Raw genomic sequence first — 15,974 nt, 5'->3', positions numbered from 1 at the left:
GATTAAAAGAATTGATGTTTATCTAGTTCAACTACACAACCCTGGACGCAGGTCTCGCACGTTTACATCGCGGAGAACCTTTTACTTAATTAAAACTAATAAAAGGCATTATTTTATATTCGTCATAAAACAATAAAACACCAGTAACTTTTTGGTGGGTTGTCATTCGAAAATTTTATTGGTCAATCAAACGTGGAAAGTAGTGAAGGTCGAATGTCAGGGGGTGAAGAAAAAAACATTCCTAACCTCCAAGAGGAGCGAGTGGCGGTTCCACAACGCAAGATTCGTCATCGGTAAGTTTTCATGATCTAACATATTTCTTTTTATTTATATATCTTTCATAAATTATCATTTGTGTGTGTGAATATCAAAAAACTTTTGTGTTATTATGGGGTTAAAGAAATCATTTAAGTTTTGTGTGGACATATGACGCGGTTCCTTAGTTACACACATGCACGTTTTTAACCAATCAGAAAAAACAGCACGTCGCCTGACCTAGCAATTCACCAATCCCAGTTACTTGAAAATCATTTGATAACAATGTGTGAAAAATTTGTTATTACTATATCACTACAATCTAAAACAAACATAATTGTGTTTATCGCTTTATAACTGATAGAAAATGAAAACTATACATAGAGATTGCAGTTTTAACAATAGCAGTAGCTATAAAGATGAATTAACAAATAATTTTAAAGTTTACATTACTGCATATGTAAACACGTTGCATAAACATTTTTGAGGTTATAAACAAAATTTTTATTCACGACGAAACCAAAAAAAAATCTTTTTTTTTATACTTTTCACATATTCTTATGTTTGATTTTTTTTTACCTAAAAGAATATTAATTAATATTAATATTAATTTTTTTTTAATTTGAATTTTTGCAATTTTGTCAAATATTTATATTTTGCTTTAGATTAATTAATTTTATGTATTAAAATAATAAGATAGAAAAAAAAATAAAATAAATGAATAATTTTGAATGTGTAGAAGTACAATACGCACATAATAAATTAAAGTGAAAAGAGTTAGGGTGTTATATATACCGTTTATTTAGCTATATAAAAGCAAAAGTAAATGCAGTTATACATATATACTATTAAAGTAGAACAGCGAACTTGTTTTATATTACTCTTAGTAGGATATAAAATTTACTTTAATCGAATATATTTTTTTATTTATATTTATTATTCTTCATCAATAAAACAAGACTACTTTATATAATTTTATTACATATTACATTAAAATATAATTTTCTTCTCGTTAGTTATTAAACTTATCACCACATTAATTAAAAACATTTAATTTCTGCAAAAAAATGTATATTTATCAATTTAAAAATGATCATAACGATTTTATGGAATTAGACAAATAGTTATAAAACATCTGCTATAAGTGATTGTTGAACGAAAAAAATATAACCTTTTGTCCTTCAAATCAATCAGTGATCCCTATGCTTAGTTTAGAGGAGGCTTTATAAGAGGAAAAACATTATTGTAATAATTTCTTTCAACATAAATTTTATATTCGAATGTTTTCCAAAAATGTTAATTTTATTGTAAATTTTAAGTATCGATTTATCAAACTTTTTTAAATAAAAAAAATTGATTCGATCTAATATTAAAAAATTATTTCTTATGTTGACAATTAGCATTTTAAAGTTTTATTCCTTTATTATTAGAAATTTAAAACCATTAGTATTAAAGTCTAATTTTTTCCTTTTTGATATATTACAATTTAAAAATATAACTCTAAGAAAAAAATGCAAAAAAAAAAATTATTGACTGCATTTTACATATTAGCATGTTATCACTATTTATGCAAGCGTTATCTTATTAATTTTATCTGTCTAGAAAAACTACTTTGACAGAAAAATATACATTCGTATTTATTTTCAGTTGTAACTACACATCTTATTTTTAAAAAATAAAATTAAAAATGTAATTGACGTCAGAATTGTTAATTCTGTTTTATTATTTCATAAATTCATTAGTAGATAGTATATTATACATACTTAAATTTAATTTTCACAAATGACTACATTTAAATGTATACAAAATTATATTATTAAAATTTACTTTAAAATACATATTATTCTTCAAGTTGATGAATATTTAAAGGAAAATGAAAAATTGGAAAGAAACTTTGAATATTATTTTTCATTGACAGCGTATTAATGACATTCAGTTGCATAATATAGGGTCAGTAACATCTAACTTGTAAAGTTGAACACTGTGTTTAAATTTTTAAATGCCCGTACACGGATAATTCACGTGTTGTTGTTTCTATATAAATAAAATTCAATTCATTTCTTTCTTTTAAATCCAATCCAATTTAAATAAGTAAGGAAAATAAATGGGTTATTTTTAAACTTGTCCTGCTTTACCTGCTAGTTTTCTTCAACTTTTAAGTATTTTTTAAACTTATTTTAATTTTAATAATAGTAACCCAGAAGAGTTTTTGAAATAAAAGAGATTGGACAGTTGGTTTGTCAGATCTTTAAATTTAATTTAAGCAGTTGTTCGAAATTTCAAAACAATAGTGTAATCGCGTTTGTGACGATAACAAAATCCTACGTACGCACAATCTCGATAGAACTAAGTCAATAGACACGCGTGGAAACGCTTCCCGACCCCTTGATCCCATCGTCCGGTCAATCTGGGGACTCTTTGTTGCTTGCTGATTCGTTTATAAACCAAATCGACTTCCTCAGTCCTTAATTGACGCTCTTGGAGGATACCAAGAATAAGAAGAAGAAGAAGAAGAAGAAGAAGAAGAAGAAGAAGAAGAAGAAAAAGGAAAACAAGTTATGGTGTTCTTTCTCAAATCTTCGTTTTTGACAATTTCTCTTCTCATTACATTTACTCAAGTGAAATTGACGATGGCTAGAAATTAAGTAAACCTGAAATTGCGAGATTTTAAAACTTGGACCAACTTGAAATTAATAAAGGAGGAAATAAAAAGTTGGAAAACAAATTACAAAAATTGGATCTGTCTTTGAGAAAATTGTAAACTTTTCCTCAAGTTTCTTGGTGATTGCAACAAACTTCATCAGAAAGCTGGTATGCTTAGGAGTCTTCTGAATGCTGTTATCGGTACATTTTTTACCCGCATGATAACATTTTCACGCTTTGCTTTTGGTGAAGGTGTATTTTAAATAATCTTTTCGCTTAAAATGTATAATGAAATTATTGGCTAACAAACAAAAATCTGGTTTTATAAACTTTTACATACTGTTCCATCAGTTAATTTACTGTTTTTGAAAAGTGAGTGTATTTAAAAGTTCAATTTGAATAAAACTAAATTTAAACAAAACAATTTCTTATACAAGTTTTTAAAGTTTAAGAAAATTTTCATAATTTCAACTGTAAATCACTGTGTATACCATACAATATGCATATGACGTAACAAAGCTGTATTATTCAAGACACTTAGTTATTTAAATTTTTGTTTTTGTCTTGTTGAAAGGTGAAAAGTCTATTTCAAATAATTCATAAAATGAAAACAGTTTTCAACCAAAAACATTTACAATAACTATTGGAAACGAAAACAAGTTTTCATAATCAAGGGAATTAAATTAAAATCAATTAATAATGAAAACTAAATTTCAGGAATTTTTATCTAATATGTAAATTAAAAATTCTTAATTCGTCATAGCATGTTTCATAATATTTCACTTTGAACCTTAAGGAAAAATAAAATTATTTCATGCGAGAAAAGAATTCATTTGACATTAACAAAACTAAGCTTATATTAACTCGATACGATTTTACCATAAGTCTAACAATTTTCTTTACAATAACTGTCTAATATAAAATCAACTCTGCTCTTTGGGAAACGTCTTATTGGCATGGAGCAAAAAAGAGCACAAAAAACCTCTTTAAAATAACAATTACAAAGTTAAATTGTTGCTAAAAAATTATTTTGAAGGTAGTACCAAACAAAAAGACGACCAATCTCATCAGGACTTAGCAGATCCAATAACTGAGGGCACGGAGGGAAAAAATAAAATAGCAGATAATCAGAGTTATTTTAAAGGCAAAATGACTGAAACTGCAGTGAGTTTTGTTCTTGGGGATCCAGATCCCAAGGAAGAACTTGAAATAGAGGACAGCTTCCCAGAACCAGAAGCCAATGATAGGATTCAACAACCAATTCTTCCAGGATTGGTTGAACGTCGAAAGCGACTCAGGTGATTTACATTTTTCTTTTTCCTAGAAAAAATGTATTTAAAAAAAAAAAAACCGACGGAAAATTAACAGACAGAAAATATTTTTTTTATTCTCAACTAAATTAACAAATTTATACAGACTTCAATTTCTATCAGCAGAAATAATTTCATTTTCTTCAAAATATTCAAAAATCATTTTCTAAGGTAAACATTTTCAAATCAAGTTAGTTAAACTGCATAATTTTGAAGACCCCTTAACGACCCTCAAAATGAATATTCACCAGTTTGCTTGCACATTATTTGATAGACAGCTTCTAAAATATACATAAAATTCCCTTTAAAATTAAATCGTTTTTCATTTCTTTCATTGAAATTCATTTTAATTTAAATTAATCGAAAATAAAGACTGCAAATTTCTTAATAATTAAAAAGAGAAATAAACAATTTACAAATTAATTGACAACGAACAAAAGAATTTTAAACTGAAAGAGCGCTAAAGAAAAGAATATTTTAATTTTGAATATTAATTAGTAATATTGATATACATATTTAAATATTACTTAAAACGCAATTATTATTATATATTTAAAGTAAGTATTTATCTAATCTTGAAAACTTATATGTATACAATGTTGCTTATCTGTTAAGGTCAGATTAATGTTTTATGCAATAAATTATATAATTAATGTAATTTCTACATTGTAGAATTTATAAAAAATCTATAAGTTTTTTAATTTTGTCGAGTGCAGTATCTGCAAGTTGGCAAAAAGCTTTTGCTATTTTTCTTTCCAAATGTAAAAGAAATTCACTCATTGAATGTATGTTTGTGTTTCGATATCATAGTAACACATACATATTTTCTCAATGTCATGATCTTTAATTTTTTTTTTATTATTTGATTGAAGAAAATTATTAGCCAATACACATCACCCAAACAGCTGATCTTCTTTCACGCTGCATTAATCTTTTCTGTTTATGATTTCTCTTACTTCAAGTTCAACTTTTTTATGCACATTCTCGTATAAGAAAATATATTAATTTTCTATCTGAAAAAAAATTGATTTGATTTAAATAACCGATTACTTGTTTATTATCGCAAATAAATATTTCCTTTGATAAAATAATTTTTATTTGATTTAATTAAATTGTATTTGAAACAATAATTTCTGAATTTGAAGCAAATATTACCACTTTGATTTATTTTAATTGATTAAAAAATTATTGATTCAAGAAAATATTTATTTAATAATAGACAAATAATCGATTACAAATAAATTTTTTTTCAGTATAATTAAATTATAATATTTTTTTTAATGAGTAATGGAAATTTTATGTTTATTTAATATGAATAGTTAAATTTATTTCTTTGTGAAACAAGTTTGAAAAAATGATAAAGCTGCACACAAATGCATTTTTGATACTAATTTTATTATGGATATTTTAAGACTAAAATATTTTTTTTAAATATTTTTTTAAAATAGTTTTTAATATATCATTAATATAGGGATTCGTTTTTAATAATAAATAATGAAAAACTTGATACATTTAAAAGAAAAAGAAGTGTCATTTAAAGATTTTTTCTTCAGATTTTATCTAAAAAATTGTCTAACGGTGAAGTTCATGATCTGGAACCGGTTTCAAGTTAGAAAAAATGCCTAATGTGGCATAGACTAAAGTTGTAAATCGTGAGATGTTTGATTGAAAAGAACTGAACATATACCTGAAAATCGTAGTGGGGTCTCCTCGTACACCTCTCATAACAAATTCTCTACAGTCTACATTTCTACTACTACAGTAGCTTAGAGTCTCCTGAAGAGAAAAGTTCTTCTAACTAAAAATGATGTTTTAATTATTATTAATTTTTTCTTCATTTAAAAAAAAAGGATTAAAAAATATTTTTATATACTTTTTTTGTAACTCATACAGAAAATTAATTCACTGTGAATTGTGAACGTGAGAGATAATGCAATATTGTGGTAAAAGTGATAAAAACTAATGTATTTTTAAAAATGAGTTATAAACAATTTCACAATCATTACTTGTTGTTTATAAAAAAGAATATGAAAGAAATTGGTAAATTGCGTATAAATAAATTGTGAGAAATATTGGTAAAATGTTTTAAGAAGATAAATTGCAGTAAATCTGGAATTATTGAATTTTTAAAATTCTTTTTAGAGGAAAATTTACTTTGTAAACAAAAGAAGTAAATTTTTATTTAAAATCTGAATTTATAATGAACTATTCAAATGTAGACAGGTATTAAGAGTTTTGTTATGTCCAATGAATAACTGCAAACTTTGCAGATTAGTTGAATTTAAAGAATGCTATTAAAAGAAAAAATTAACTTGCAGTCACTGTAAAGAAAGTTATTTACATTTGCATTTTTAAACTCTCGTTGTGTTTAAACCTCACTGTTGTAACATTAATAAGAGTTTAAAACGTAATAGTCTCACTCATTATGACGTATGTATAATTTTATTTAGAAAAAGTGTCATTAATTACTTTTCCTTCTTTTAATCTTCAGTTTATTTTCTTCCTTATATTTAAAAATTGTTTACAACTTCCTCTTTTCCTAAAATATTTTTTACTCAAGAGGATACGATATTTCTAAACATTCTGACGTATACGCAAACAATTTTTGGAAATTAAAAATGAATTGTGATTAAAAAATTAAAATGATAGCAATTAAAGTGAAAGACACGTGAAGATTTTAAAGAAATTTGCCTCGGTACTCAAGAACTATTTCTGGCATTGGTTTTGGGACTGGTTTCTTCAAACGCCCGTGATGAAACGGATGAAACGATTTGTCCTGTCAGAACGCAGTGAAAAAAATGCAGTTTGGAAGAGTTCGGATAATTTATTGGCTGGAATTGTCAGGATGAATAGTGAAAACAATGAAGACGAGGAAGTCTTTAAAAGAAAACCGTCAATTGAAACTGAAAAAACTGCTGGGTTAACGTAATTAATTATTATCTTTACATTTTTCAGGCATTATTTAGGGATTTGCAAAAATCTTTTGCAATTCTTATCGCACAATAAAAAGAACAAGCAAATCAACTTGACGTAAATTATAAGAAACAAATTTCTATAAACTAAATCAAAGAAAGGAATTTAAATTAACGATTGATACTTTCTCCACACTCCCATTTATTCGCCACACAATTTTACGTCGTAATAATTTTAATTTATCATAACTATTATTATTATTATATAACTGTATTTTTTCAAGACACTTGAAACATTAATTGATCTTGAAATATTAATTAATTTTTTGAGTTGGAAAATTGAATTTACATGTAGCTGTACTAATTTGTATTTGACGTTAGTTAAAACTAATGGGATTACTTTTTTCAGGCCCAGCATGTCGCAGGGCACGGTGATGATTCAAGCGCAGAGCCGTCAACTCGAAAAGGATTTCACTGTTGCTACTCCTGAGGAATTTGTTCGTCGATTTGGTGGTTCAAAAGTCATCAATAAAGTAAATACTTTTTTTTAATTAATATTTTATTCACTGCTAAAGTCAGAATCAAAATAATTTACGTCTTTCCTTCGTTTATCAGTATTTCCTTCATTTATCAGTAAAAAATAAAAATTCATTGTTTAGAATCTGTAAATAATCATTTTTTTTTGTAAATAATCAGTTTTAACGTTGGAAAAAGTGCACTACGCTTCTTGATTAAATATTAAATGTATATACAGAGGTAAATATTACGTCTTTTCAGCCTTGAGCGTTGCTCTTTGAACCTTTGCTATGACGTTTACTTTGTTTAATATATTATACTAGTTGCGTTTTGAGAAATACACTAAAAGTGTGTAAAAAATATTTTTGTTTATAAAAAAGCTATATAAATTTAAAATAAATCTAAAATATAAAACTAAAAAGCAAAAATAAATTTTATTAAATTTATGACAATTGAAAAATGTTACCTTACTTTTTTATTTATTTTTATCTACAACTTATGATTTTTTTAAGGTACTCATTGCCAATAATGGAATTGCGGCCGTTAAATGCATGCGATCCATCCGTCGATGGTCGTACGAAATGTTCAAAAACGAACGAGCTGTTCGCTTTGTTGTTATGGTCACTCCAGAAGACTTAAAGGCAAATGCGGAATACATAAAAATGGCCGATCAATATGTACCAGTTCCAGGAGGGTCTAATAACAATAATTACGCCAATGTAGAGCTTATCATTGACATTGCCATTCGAACTCAAGTGCAAGCGGTCTGGGCTGGATGGGGACACGCTTCGGAAAATCCAAAACTTCCTGAATTGCTTCACAAAAACAACATCTGCTTTATAGGTATAAAATTATCGTTTAATTAGAATTAGAATTTAATTTCTCATAGAAGAAACAAAAAGAACCATAATAATTAAAATTATTTTGAAGAATAGAATTCATACATTGATGGTGTTTTAGGTCCTTCGGAGAGAGCCATGTGGGCTCTTGGAGATAAAATCGCCTCCAGCATCGTTGCACAAACCGCTGACGTTCCCACCTTACCTTGGTCGGGATCTGAATTAAAGGCTCAATACAGTGGAAAAAAGATTAAGATATCGTCTGAACTTTTCAAAAAAGGATGCGTCTCCACAATTGAGGAATGTTTAGCTGCTGCGAACAAAATTGGATTCCCTGTAATGGTGAAAGCTAGCGAGGGAGGAGGAGGAAAAGGAATTAGAAAGGTGGAAAATGCAGAGGAATTACCGGCATTATTCAGGTATAGATAATTTAAATAGTTCAAAAAAATGCAGTCCAAACATTTTTCTATTTAGTATTGATTACATTTTTTTATACTGTTTTCAGACAAGTCCAAACAGAAATACCTGGATCTCCTATATTCATAATGAAATTAGCAAAATGTGCTCGTCATTTAGAAGTTCAACTCCTTGCCGACAATTACGGAAATGCAATCTCATTGTTTGGACGTGATTGTTCAATTCAGAGGAGACATCAGAAAATTATAGAAGAGGCACCCGCTGTCATTGCGAAACCAGAAATTTTTGAAGAAATGGAAAAGGTATTTTTGGATTTAATAATAGTCACACTAATTAATCATTTGTTTTTATACCAAATCATTCGTGTTTGTATATTAATTAAAGGCTGCTGTGAGGCTTGCAAAAATGGTTGGATATGTAAGTGCTGGAACTGTCGAGTACCTTTACGATCCATCTGGTCGATACTACTTTTTAGAATTAAATCCCCGCTTACAAGTAGAACACCCTTGTACCGAGATGGTTTCTGACGTGAATTTGCCTGCAGCCCAACTGCAAATTGCAATGGGCCTCCCACTGCACCATATTAAAGACATCAGGTTACTGTACGGGGAAAGTCCTTGGGGTGACAGCACTATAGACTTTGATCAACCGAGACACAAACCACAGCCTTGGGGACACGTCATAGCTGCCAGAATTACGAGTGAAAATCCTGATGAAGGTTGAAAAACTTGTTATATTTTTTGATTTTATTGAATTCAAATAGAAAAAGTTTAGATAAAATTTAAATAAAATTATTTTTTAGGTTTCAAACCAAGTTCCGGAACAGTTCAGGAATTGAATTTCCGATCATCGAAGAATGTCTGGGGATACTTTTCAGTTGGTGCATCTGGTGGTCTGCATGAATTCGCCGATTCACAATTTGGTCATTGCTTCTCTTGGGGCGAAGACAGACCACAAGCTAGAGAAAACTTAGTCGTAGCCTTAAAGGAACTTAGTATTCGAGGAGATTTTAGAACCACTGTCGAGTATCTTATTACTCTTTTGGAAACAGAATGTTTTCAACAAAATTGTATAGATACTGCTTGGCTGGATGTTCTGATTGCGGAGCGAGTGAGAAGCGACAAGCCCGATGTTCTCCTAGCCGTAACTTGTGGAGCTCTTCACATTGCTGACAGAACGATAAATGCAGCGTTTTCTGGTTACCAAACTGCTCTTGAAAAGGGACAAATTCAAGCTAGCAATGATTTAAACAATGTTATGGATGTAGGTTGATTTGATATCAATTAACATATAAATTGACTACATACAACTTTTTGGTGGAGTTATTAAAATTTGTTTTATTTTCAGGTCGAGTTGATTAACGATGGTTTCAAGTACAAAGTTCAAGCAACAAAATCAGGCCTAAATACATACTTTCTTGTGATGAACAACTCGTATAAAGAAGTGGATATTCACAGACTTTCAGATGGTGGACTACTGCTCTCTCTTGACGGTGCCAGCTTTACAACTTACATGCGCGAAGAGGTTGATCGCTATCGAATAGTAATTGGCAATCAAACTTGTGTTTTCGATAAAGACAACGATCCTTCACTTCTCAGATCGCCTTCTGCTGGAAAACTGATAAATTTCCTCATAGAAGACGGTGGACACGTGGACGCCGGTCAAGCTTACGCAGAAATCGAGGTCATGAAAATGGTCATGACCGTAACGGCAGGCGAAGCAGGAAGCGTCTTCTACGTGAAGCGCCCTGGCGCAGTTCTGGAGGCAGGAACACTGATTGCTCACTTGGAACTGGATGATCCTTCACTCGTTACAAAAGCACAGGAGTACCTTGGACAATTTCCAGCCCCGGTGACACCGGCCGTTCCTGAGAAACTAAATCACCTTCATGCGAAGTACAGAGCAGCTTTGGAAAATACTCTCGCCGGTTACTGCCTTCCGGATCCTTATCACCTTCCCCGTCTGAGAGAACTTATAGAAAAGTTTATGAATTCTCTACGAGATCCCAGTTTACCTCTTTTGGAACTTCAAGAAGTTATTGCCACAATTTCCGGACGTATCCCAATCTCCGTTGAGAAGAAAATTCGAAAATTAATGACTCTGTATGAGAGAAATATCACCTCAGTGTTGGCACAGTTTCCCAGTCAACAGATAGCAGCTGTCATTGATGGACACGCAGCGACCCTGTCGAAGCGAGCCGACAGGGATGTCTTCTTCCTGACAACGCAGACAATTGTGCAATTGGTTCAGAGGTATCGAAATGGAACTAGAGGTCGGATGAAGACTGCAGTTCATGAACTTTTAAAACAGTATTACAATGTAGAAAGTCAATTTCAGCAGGGACACTACGATAAATGCGTTTCTGCCTTGATTGACCAATTCAAAGACGACAAGACAATGGTCACTTCGACGATTTTCAGTCACAGTCAAGTCACGAAGAAAAATGTCCTTGTCACAATGTTGATTGATCATTTATGGACGAATGAACCTGGTCTAACGGACGAACTGGCGAGCACCCTGACCGAATTAACGAGTCTCAACAGAACCGAGCACAGTCGCGTTGCCCTCAGAGCAAGACAAGTCTTGATAGCAGCACATCAGCCGGCCTATGAACTCAGGCACAACCAAATGGAGTCAATCTTCCTATCGGCTGTCGACATGTACGGCCACGACTTTCATCCGGAAAATTTGCAAAAGCTCATTCTCTCTGAAACATGTATTTTTGATATTTTACACGATTTCTTTTATCACTCAAATCGAGTAGTTTGTAACGCCGCACTAGAGGTCTACGTTCGTAGAGCTTACATCAGCTACGAATTGACTTGCCTACAACATTTGGAACTTTCGGGAGAAATCCCTCTTGTACATTTTCAATTTATGCTACCAAACAACCATCCAAATCGACAGAATCAGTCATTGGTGAATCACAGGACCGGCGCAATGGCAGCGTTTCAAGATTTAGAACAATTTAATCAGTATTCAGATGAAGTCTTGGATCTCCTGGAAGACTTATCATCGCCGAATTCAGTTTCCGCGAAGGTCTTGGAAGCTGTGGAAGCCGTTGGAAGTGAATCGAGACACAGTACATCCATCAACGTCTCACTAAGCACAACAGTGGAAGGGAATGCTCAAAATGAATCCGGCGACGATCCAGCCGAACCATTCCATATTTTAAGTATTGCTGTTCTCGACAAAGGAAATCAGGATGACGCGACAATGGCAAGAGTTTTCGGTGATTGGTGCGCTTTGAACAAAGATGAACTTGTTGCGAGAGGAGTTAGGAGGGTAACGTTCTTGGCTCTGAAGAAGAGACAATTCCCCAAGTTATTCACCTTCAGACAGAGGGACGGATTCTTCGAGGATAGGGTTTATCGACACTTGGAACCAGGCTGTGCTTTCCACATTGAACTGAACAGAATGAGAACTTATGACCTCGAGGCATTGCCAACCTCCAATCAAAAAATGCACTTGTATCTTGGTCAAGCAAAGGTCGCCAAGGGTCAACAAGTTACTGACTATCGATTCTTCATTAGATCAATTATCAGGCACTCGGATTTAATAACGAAAGAAGCTAGTTTCGATTATTTACACAATGAGGGCGAGAGAGTTTTACTTGAAGCCATGGATGAATTGGAAGTTGCCTTTTCGCATCCCCTGGCTAAGCGGACTGATTGCAATCATATCTTTTTAAATTTCGTTCCTACTGTTATCATGGATCCAGCGAGGATCGAAGAGAGTGTTACGAGTATGGTGCTGCGGTATGGACAGAGATTGTGGAAGCTGAGAGTCAGACAGGCTGAAATCAAAATGACAATTCGTCCAGCTCCTGGAAAGCCAACTTCAAATGTGAGACTTTGCATTTCTAATGATAGTGGTTACAGTATTGATCTTCATCTTTACACCGAGGCGATTGATCCGAAAACTGGAATCATTCGTTTTGAATCGTACACTGGATCGGCGAATAATTCAAATAGACCGGGACCAATGCACGGTCTCCCGATATCTACTCCTTATTTGACGAAAGATTATCTTCAAGCTAAACGATTTCAAGCACAAAGCTCTGGCACTACGTACGTTTACGATCTGCCAGACATGTTCCGACAACAAGTTGAAAAAGCCTGGAAAGACTTCATTGATGAAAGGCCGAATGGTGAGTCTTATTTGAATAATTTAAAACCAATAATGTTCTCGATTTTTTAAATGTTTTGCTATTTCAGAACTTATTACAATTCCGAATCCTCTTATTGAAATCGTCGAACTGGTACTGGATGGTGATAATCTTGTTGAATTGAAACGTTTGCCGGGAGAGAACGATGTGGGCATGGTTGCTTGGAGATTAACACTTTACACTCCAGAATGCTCGACTGGTAGGGATATTATTTTAATCGCCAATGACTTGACTCATCTCATCGGTTCGTTTGGAATACCAGAAGATATTCTCTTCTTCAAAGCGTCGGAAAGATCAAGACAACTTGGAATTCCTCGAATATACTTCTCTGCCAATTCTGGTGCCCGAATTGCTCTTGCAGAAGAGGTAATTACATTATTGCATATTTATTCTTTTATCAAGAAGAAAAATACATTAAATACTTTTTTCAGGTGAAAGCTTTATTCAGAATAGCTTGGGAAGATGAATCAGAACCGGAAAAAGGATTTAAATACATTTACTTGACGCCAGACGATTATGCGAGATTATCTCCTCTGAATTCTGTGAAAGCTTCGCTTATTGAAGACGGTGGAGAATCTCGTTACCGAATTACGGATATTATTGGAAAAGACGATGGTCTTGGTGTGGAAAATCTTAAATACGCAGGACTGATTGCTGGCGAAACCTCAAAAGCTTACCAAGAGGTAAAACGATTTTAAAATTAATAACTACCTTTAGTATATATACTAATAACATTTCTTATAACGTTAGTGAAAAATAATTGAATTTTCTTTTATTGTGCAGGTGGTGACCATTTCCGTAGTATCTTGTCGAGCTATTGGAATCGGTTCCTATGTGGTTCGTCTTGGCCAAAGAGTGATACAGATAGAAAACTCACACATCATTTTAACTGGGTACAGAGCTTTAAATACGGTTTTAGGTCGAGAAGTGTACGCAAGCAACAATCAATTGGGTGGCATTCAAATAATGCATAACAATGGAATTTCTCATGCAATTGAGCCTAGAGATTTAGATGGAGTGGAGACAGTGTTGAGGTGGTTGAGCTACATGCCAAAATTAAAAGGTGCCCCTCTCCCAATTCTCGAGTCCCTTGATCCGATCGATAGAGAAATTGGCTTCGTCCCCACGAAGGCGCCTTACGATCCAAGGTGGATGTTGGAAGGCAAACAGGTGAATGACAACACCTGGGAAAGTGGCTTCTTTGACAGAGGATCTTGGCAAGAAATCATGAAACCTTGGGCACAGACTGTAGTCACAGGACGCGCGAGACTCGGTGGAATTCCTTGTGGAATCATTGCAGTCGAAACGAGAACTGTGGAATTGCATCTGCCAGCTGATCCTGCTAATCTTGATTCAGAGGCGAAGACTGTTTCGCAAGCCGGACAAGTTTGGTTCCCTGACAGTGCGTACAAAACGGCACAGGCAATCAAGGACTTCAATAAGGAGGAGTTGCCGCTTTTTATCTTTGCCAATTGGAGAGGATTCTCCGGTGGCATGAAAGGTACCTTTAATATAATTAATTTTCATTTGTGAATTAAAAATATCTAATTTTATTTCTTATTTTTAGATATGTATGAACAAATCATGAAGTTTGGTGCATATATTGTCGATGGATTGAGAGAATATACACGACCAATTGTGGTTTATATTCCACCTTACGGAGAATTGAGAGGTGGAGCCTGGGCCGTTGTTGACCCCATGATTAATCCTCGACACATGGAAATGTTTGCAGACAACACGAGCAGAGGTGGAGTCTTGGAACCGGAAGGAATAGTTGAGATCAAATTTAGAAATAAAGATATTCTTAAAACCATGCACAGAAATGATGCAGTCATTCATAACCTTAAGGTAGATATATATTTTTGTATTTAGTGTAGAATATTAACTTTGATGTCAAGTGTAACTCAATTTTGTTTTAATTTTAGGAGAAATTGGCGTCTTGCACTTCAGCGGAGGATCGAGCGAATATTGAGAGGGAAATTCACGATCGAGAGTGCCATTTAGAATCCATGTATCATCAAGTAGCCGTACATTTTGCTGACCTTCACGACACACCGGAGAGAATGCTGGAAAAGAACACGATTCAAGAAATAGTTTCTTGGCGCAGTGCTCGACGAATTTTGTACTGGCGATTGAGACGGCGCCTACTGGAGGATAGAATACGAACGGAAATTATTTCTACGCAACCAGGATTGGACGTGAGGCAAATCGATGCAATGTTGAGACGATGGTTCGTTGAGGATAAGGGAGCAACAGAATCGTATCTGTGGGATCAGGATGAGGTGGTTGCAGCTTGGTTAGAAGCTCAATGTGAGAACGAGAGCAGCGTGGTCATGAGGAACCTATCTTGCGTGAAAAATGATTCAATAGTCACTCGAGTTAAAGAAGCTCTTGAAGTTTGTCCTGAAGTAAGATTCGACGCTGTTCTAGAAATTGTAAATCGATTACAGCCTGCAGAAATCGCTGAGTTGCAGAGGACTTTGGCTCAGTTGGAGTCTACGGGTCAAGAAACTCACAATGATTCCAGTGCCTCGTCGTAGTTAATTCACTAATTAGAAGTTCAATTGAAAACCAATGCCCATTATTCATCTGTGTACCTGGTGTATGCAGCTCTGTTAGAATCAATTCACTGTACAGGTCTTCGTGTAAGAGAATCGTCTAAAATAACTAGGTAAGTTGTTGCTACGACTTGTGGTTGTATGTTTATTTTTTACTGTTACTGTTGCTCAGAGGCAGCTTCTTGAGACAATTCATCGTCAATTAAAAAAAATATATAGCTGCAGAAATTTAAAAAAGAAACTTTTAACATTTATATACATCTTAGTTTTTGAAATGTAACAAATGTAATTGAGAATAAAAGAGATTACATATTTATTTTTAGATGAGTGTTTTTTACTGTATTATATATTCAGAT

The 15,974-nt window shown here is 32.9% G+C and overlaps 1 protein-coding gene across 8 annotated transcripts; it reads left to right on the top strand.

Annotated features, from left to right (window-relative positions):
* The first annotated feature begins 56 nt into the window (after positions 1-56).
* LOC122499167 (acetyl-CoA carboxylase) lies at positions 57-15,940 on the top strand. Of its 8 annotated transcripts, none has more exons than XM_043607318.1 (14): positions 57-293; positions 3,939-4,196; positions 7,530-7,653; positions 8,149-8,479; positions 8,597-8,894; positions 8,981-9,194; positions 9,277-9,610; positions 9,695-10,155; positions 10,240-13,042; positions 13,110-13,426; positions 13,492-13,743; positions 13,844-14,561; positions 14,628-14,908; positions 14,986-15,940. In XM_043607318.1, the coding sequence occupies exons 1-14, from the start codon at positions 214-216 to the stop codon at positions 15,598-15,600; spliced, it is 7,086 nt and encodes a 2,361-aa protein (XP_043463253.1). In that variant the 5' UTR covers positions 57-213; the 3' UTR covers positions 15,601-15,940. The 8 variants fall into 8 exon arrangements, with proteins under 8 accessions (XP_043463253.1, XP_043463261.1, XP_043463258.1 ...); XM_043607323.1 differs by having other exon boundaries at positions 149-293; positions 3,935-4,196; XM_043607325.1 differs by lacking the exon at positions 57-293 and adding an exon at positions 2,700-3,066.
* Positions 15,941-15,974: the final 34 nt, after the last annotated feature.

This window comes from Leptopilina heterotoma, unplaced genomic scaffold, assembly GCF_015476425.1.
Source record: "Leptopilina heterotoma isolate Lh14 unplaced genomic scaffold, ASM1547642v1 Lhet_166, whole genome shotgun sequence".
Taxonomy (NCBI): Eukaryota; Metazoa; Arthropoda; class Insecta; order Hymenoptera; family Figitidae; genus Leptopilina; species Leptopilina heterotoma.
The sequence above is the reverse complement of the archived record's forward strand: the minus strand, read 5'-3'. Positions and strand labels throughout refer to the sequence as shown.

Excerpts from the sequence above, each read along its gene's own strand:
- LOC122499167 (XM_043607318.1), top strand. The coding sequence starts at position 214 with ATGTCAGGGGGTGAAGAAAAAAACATTCCTAACCTCCAAGAGGAGCGA. Across the intron at positions 10,156-10,239 it reads ATTTAAACAATGTTATGGAT|GTCGAGTTGATTAACGATGG; the intron begins GTAGGTTGATTT and ends TTTTATTTTCAG. Across the intron at positions 13,427-13,491 it reads GAATTGCTCTTGCAGAAGAG|GTGAAAGCTTTATTCAGAAT; the intron begins GTAATTACATTA and ends TACTTTTTTCAG.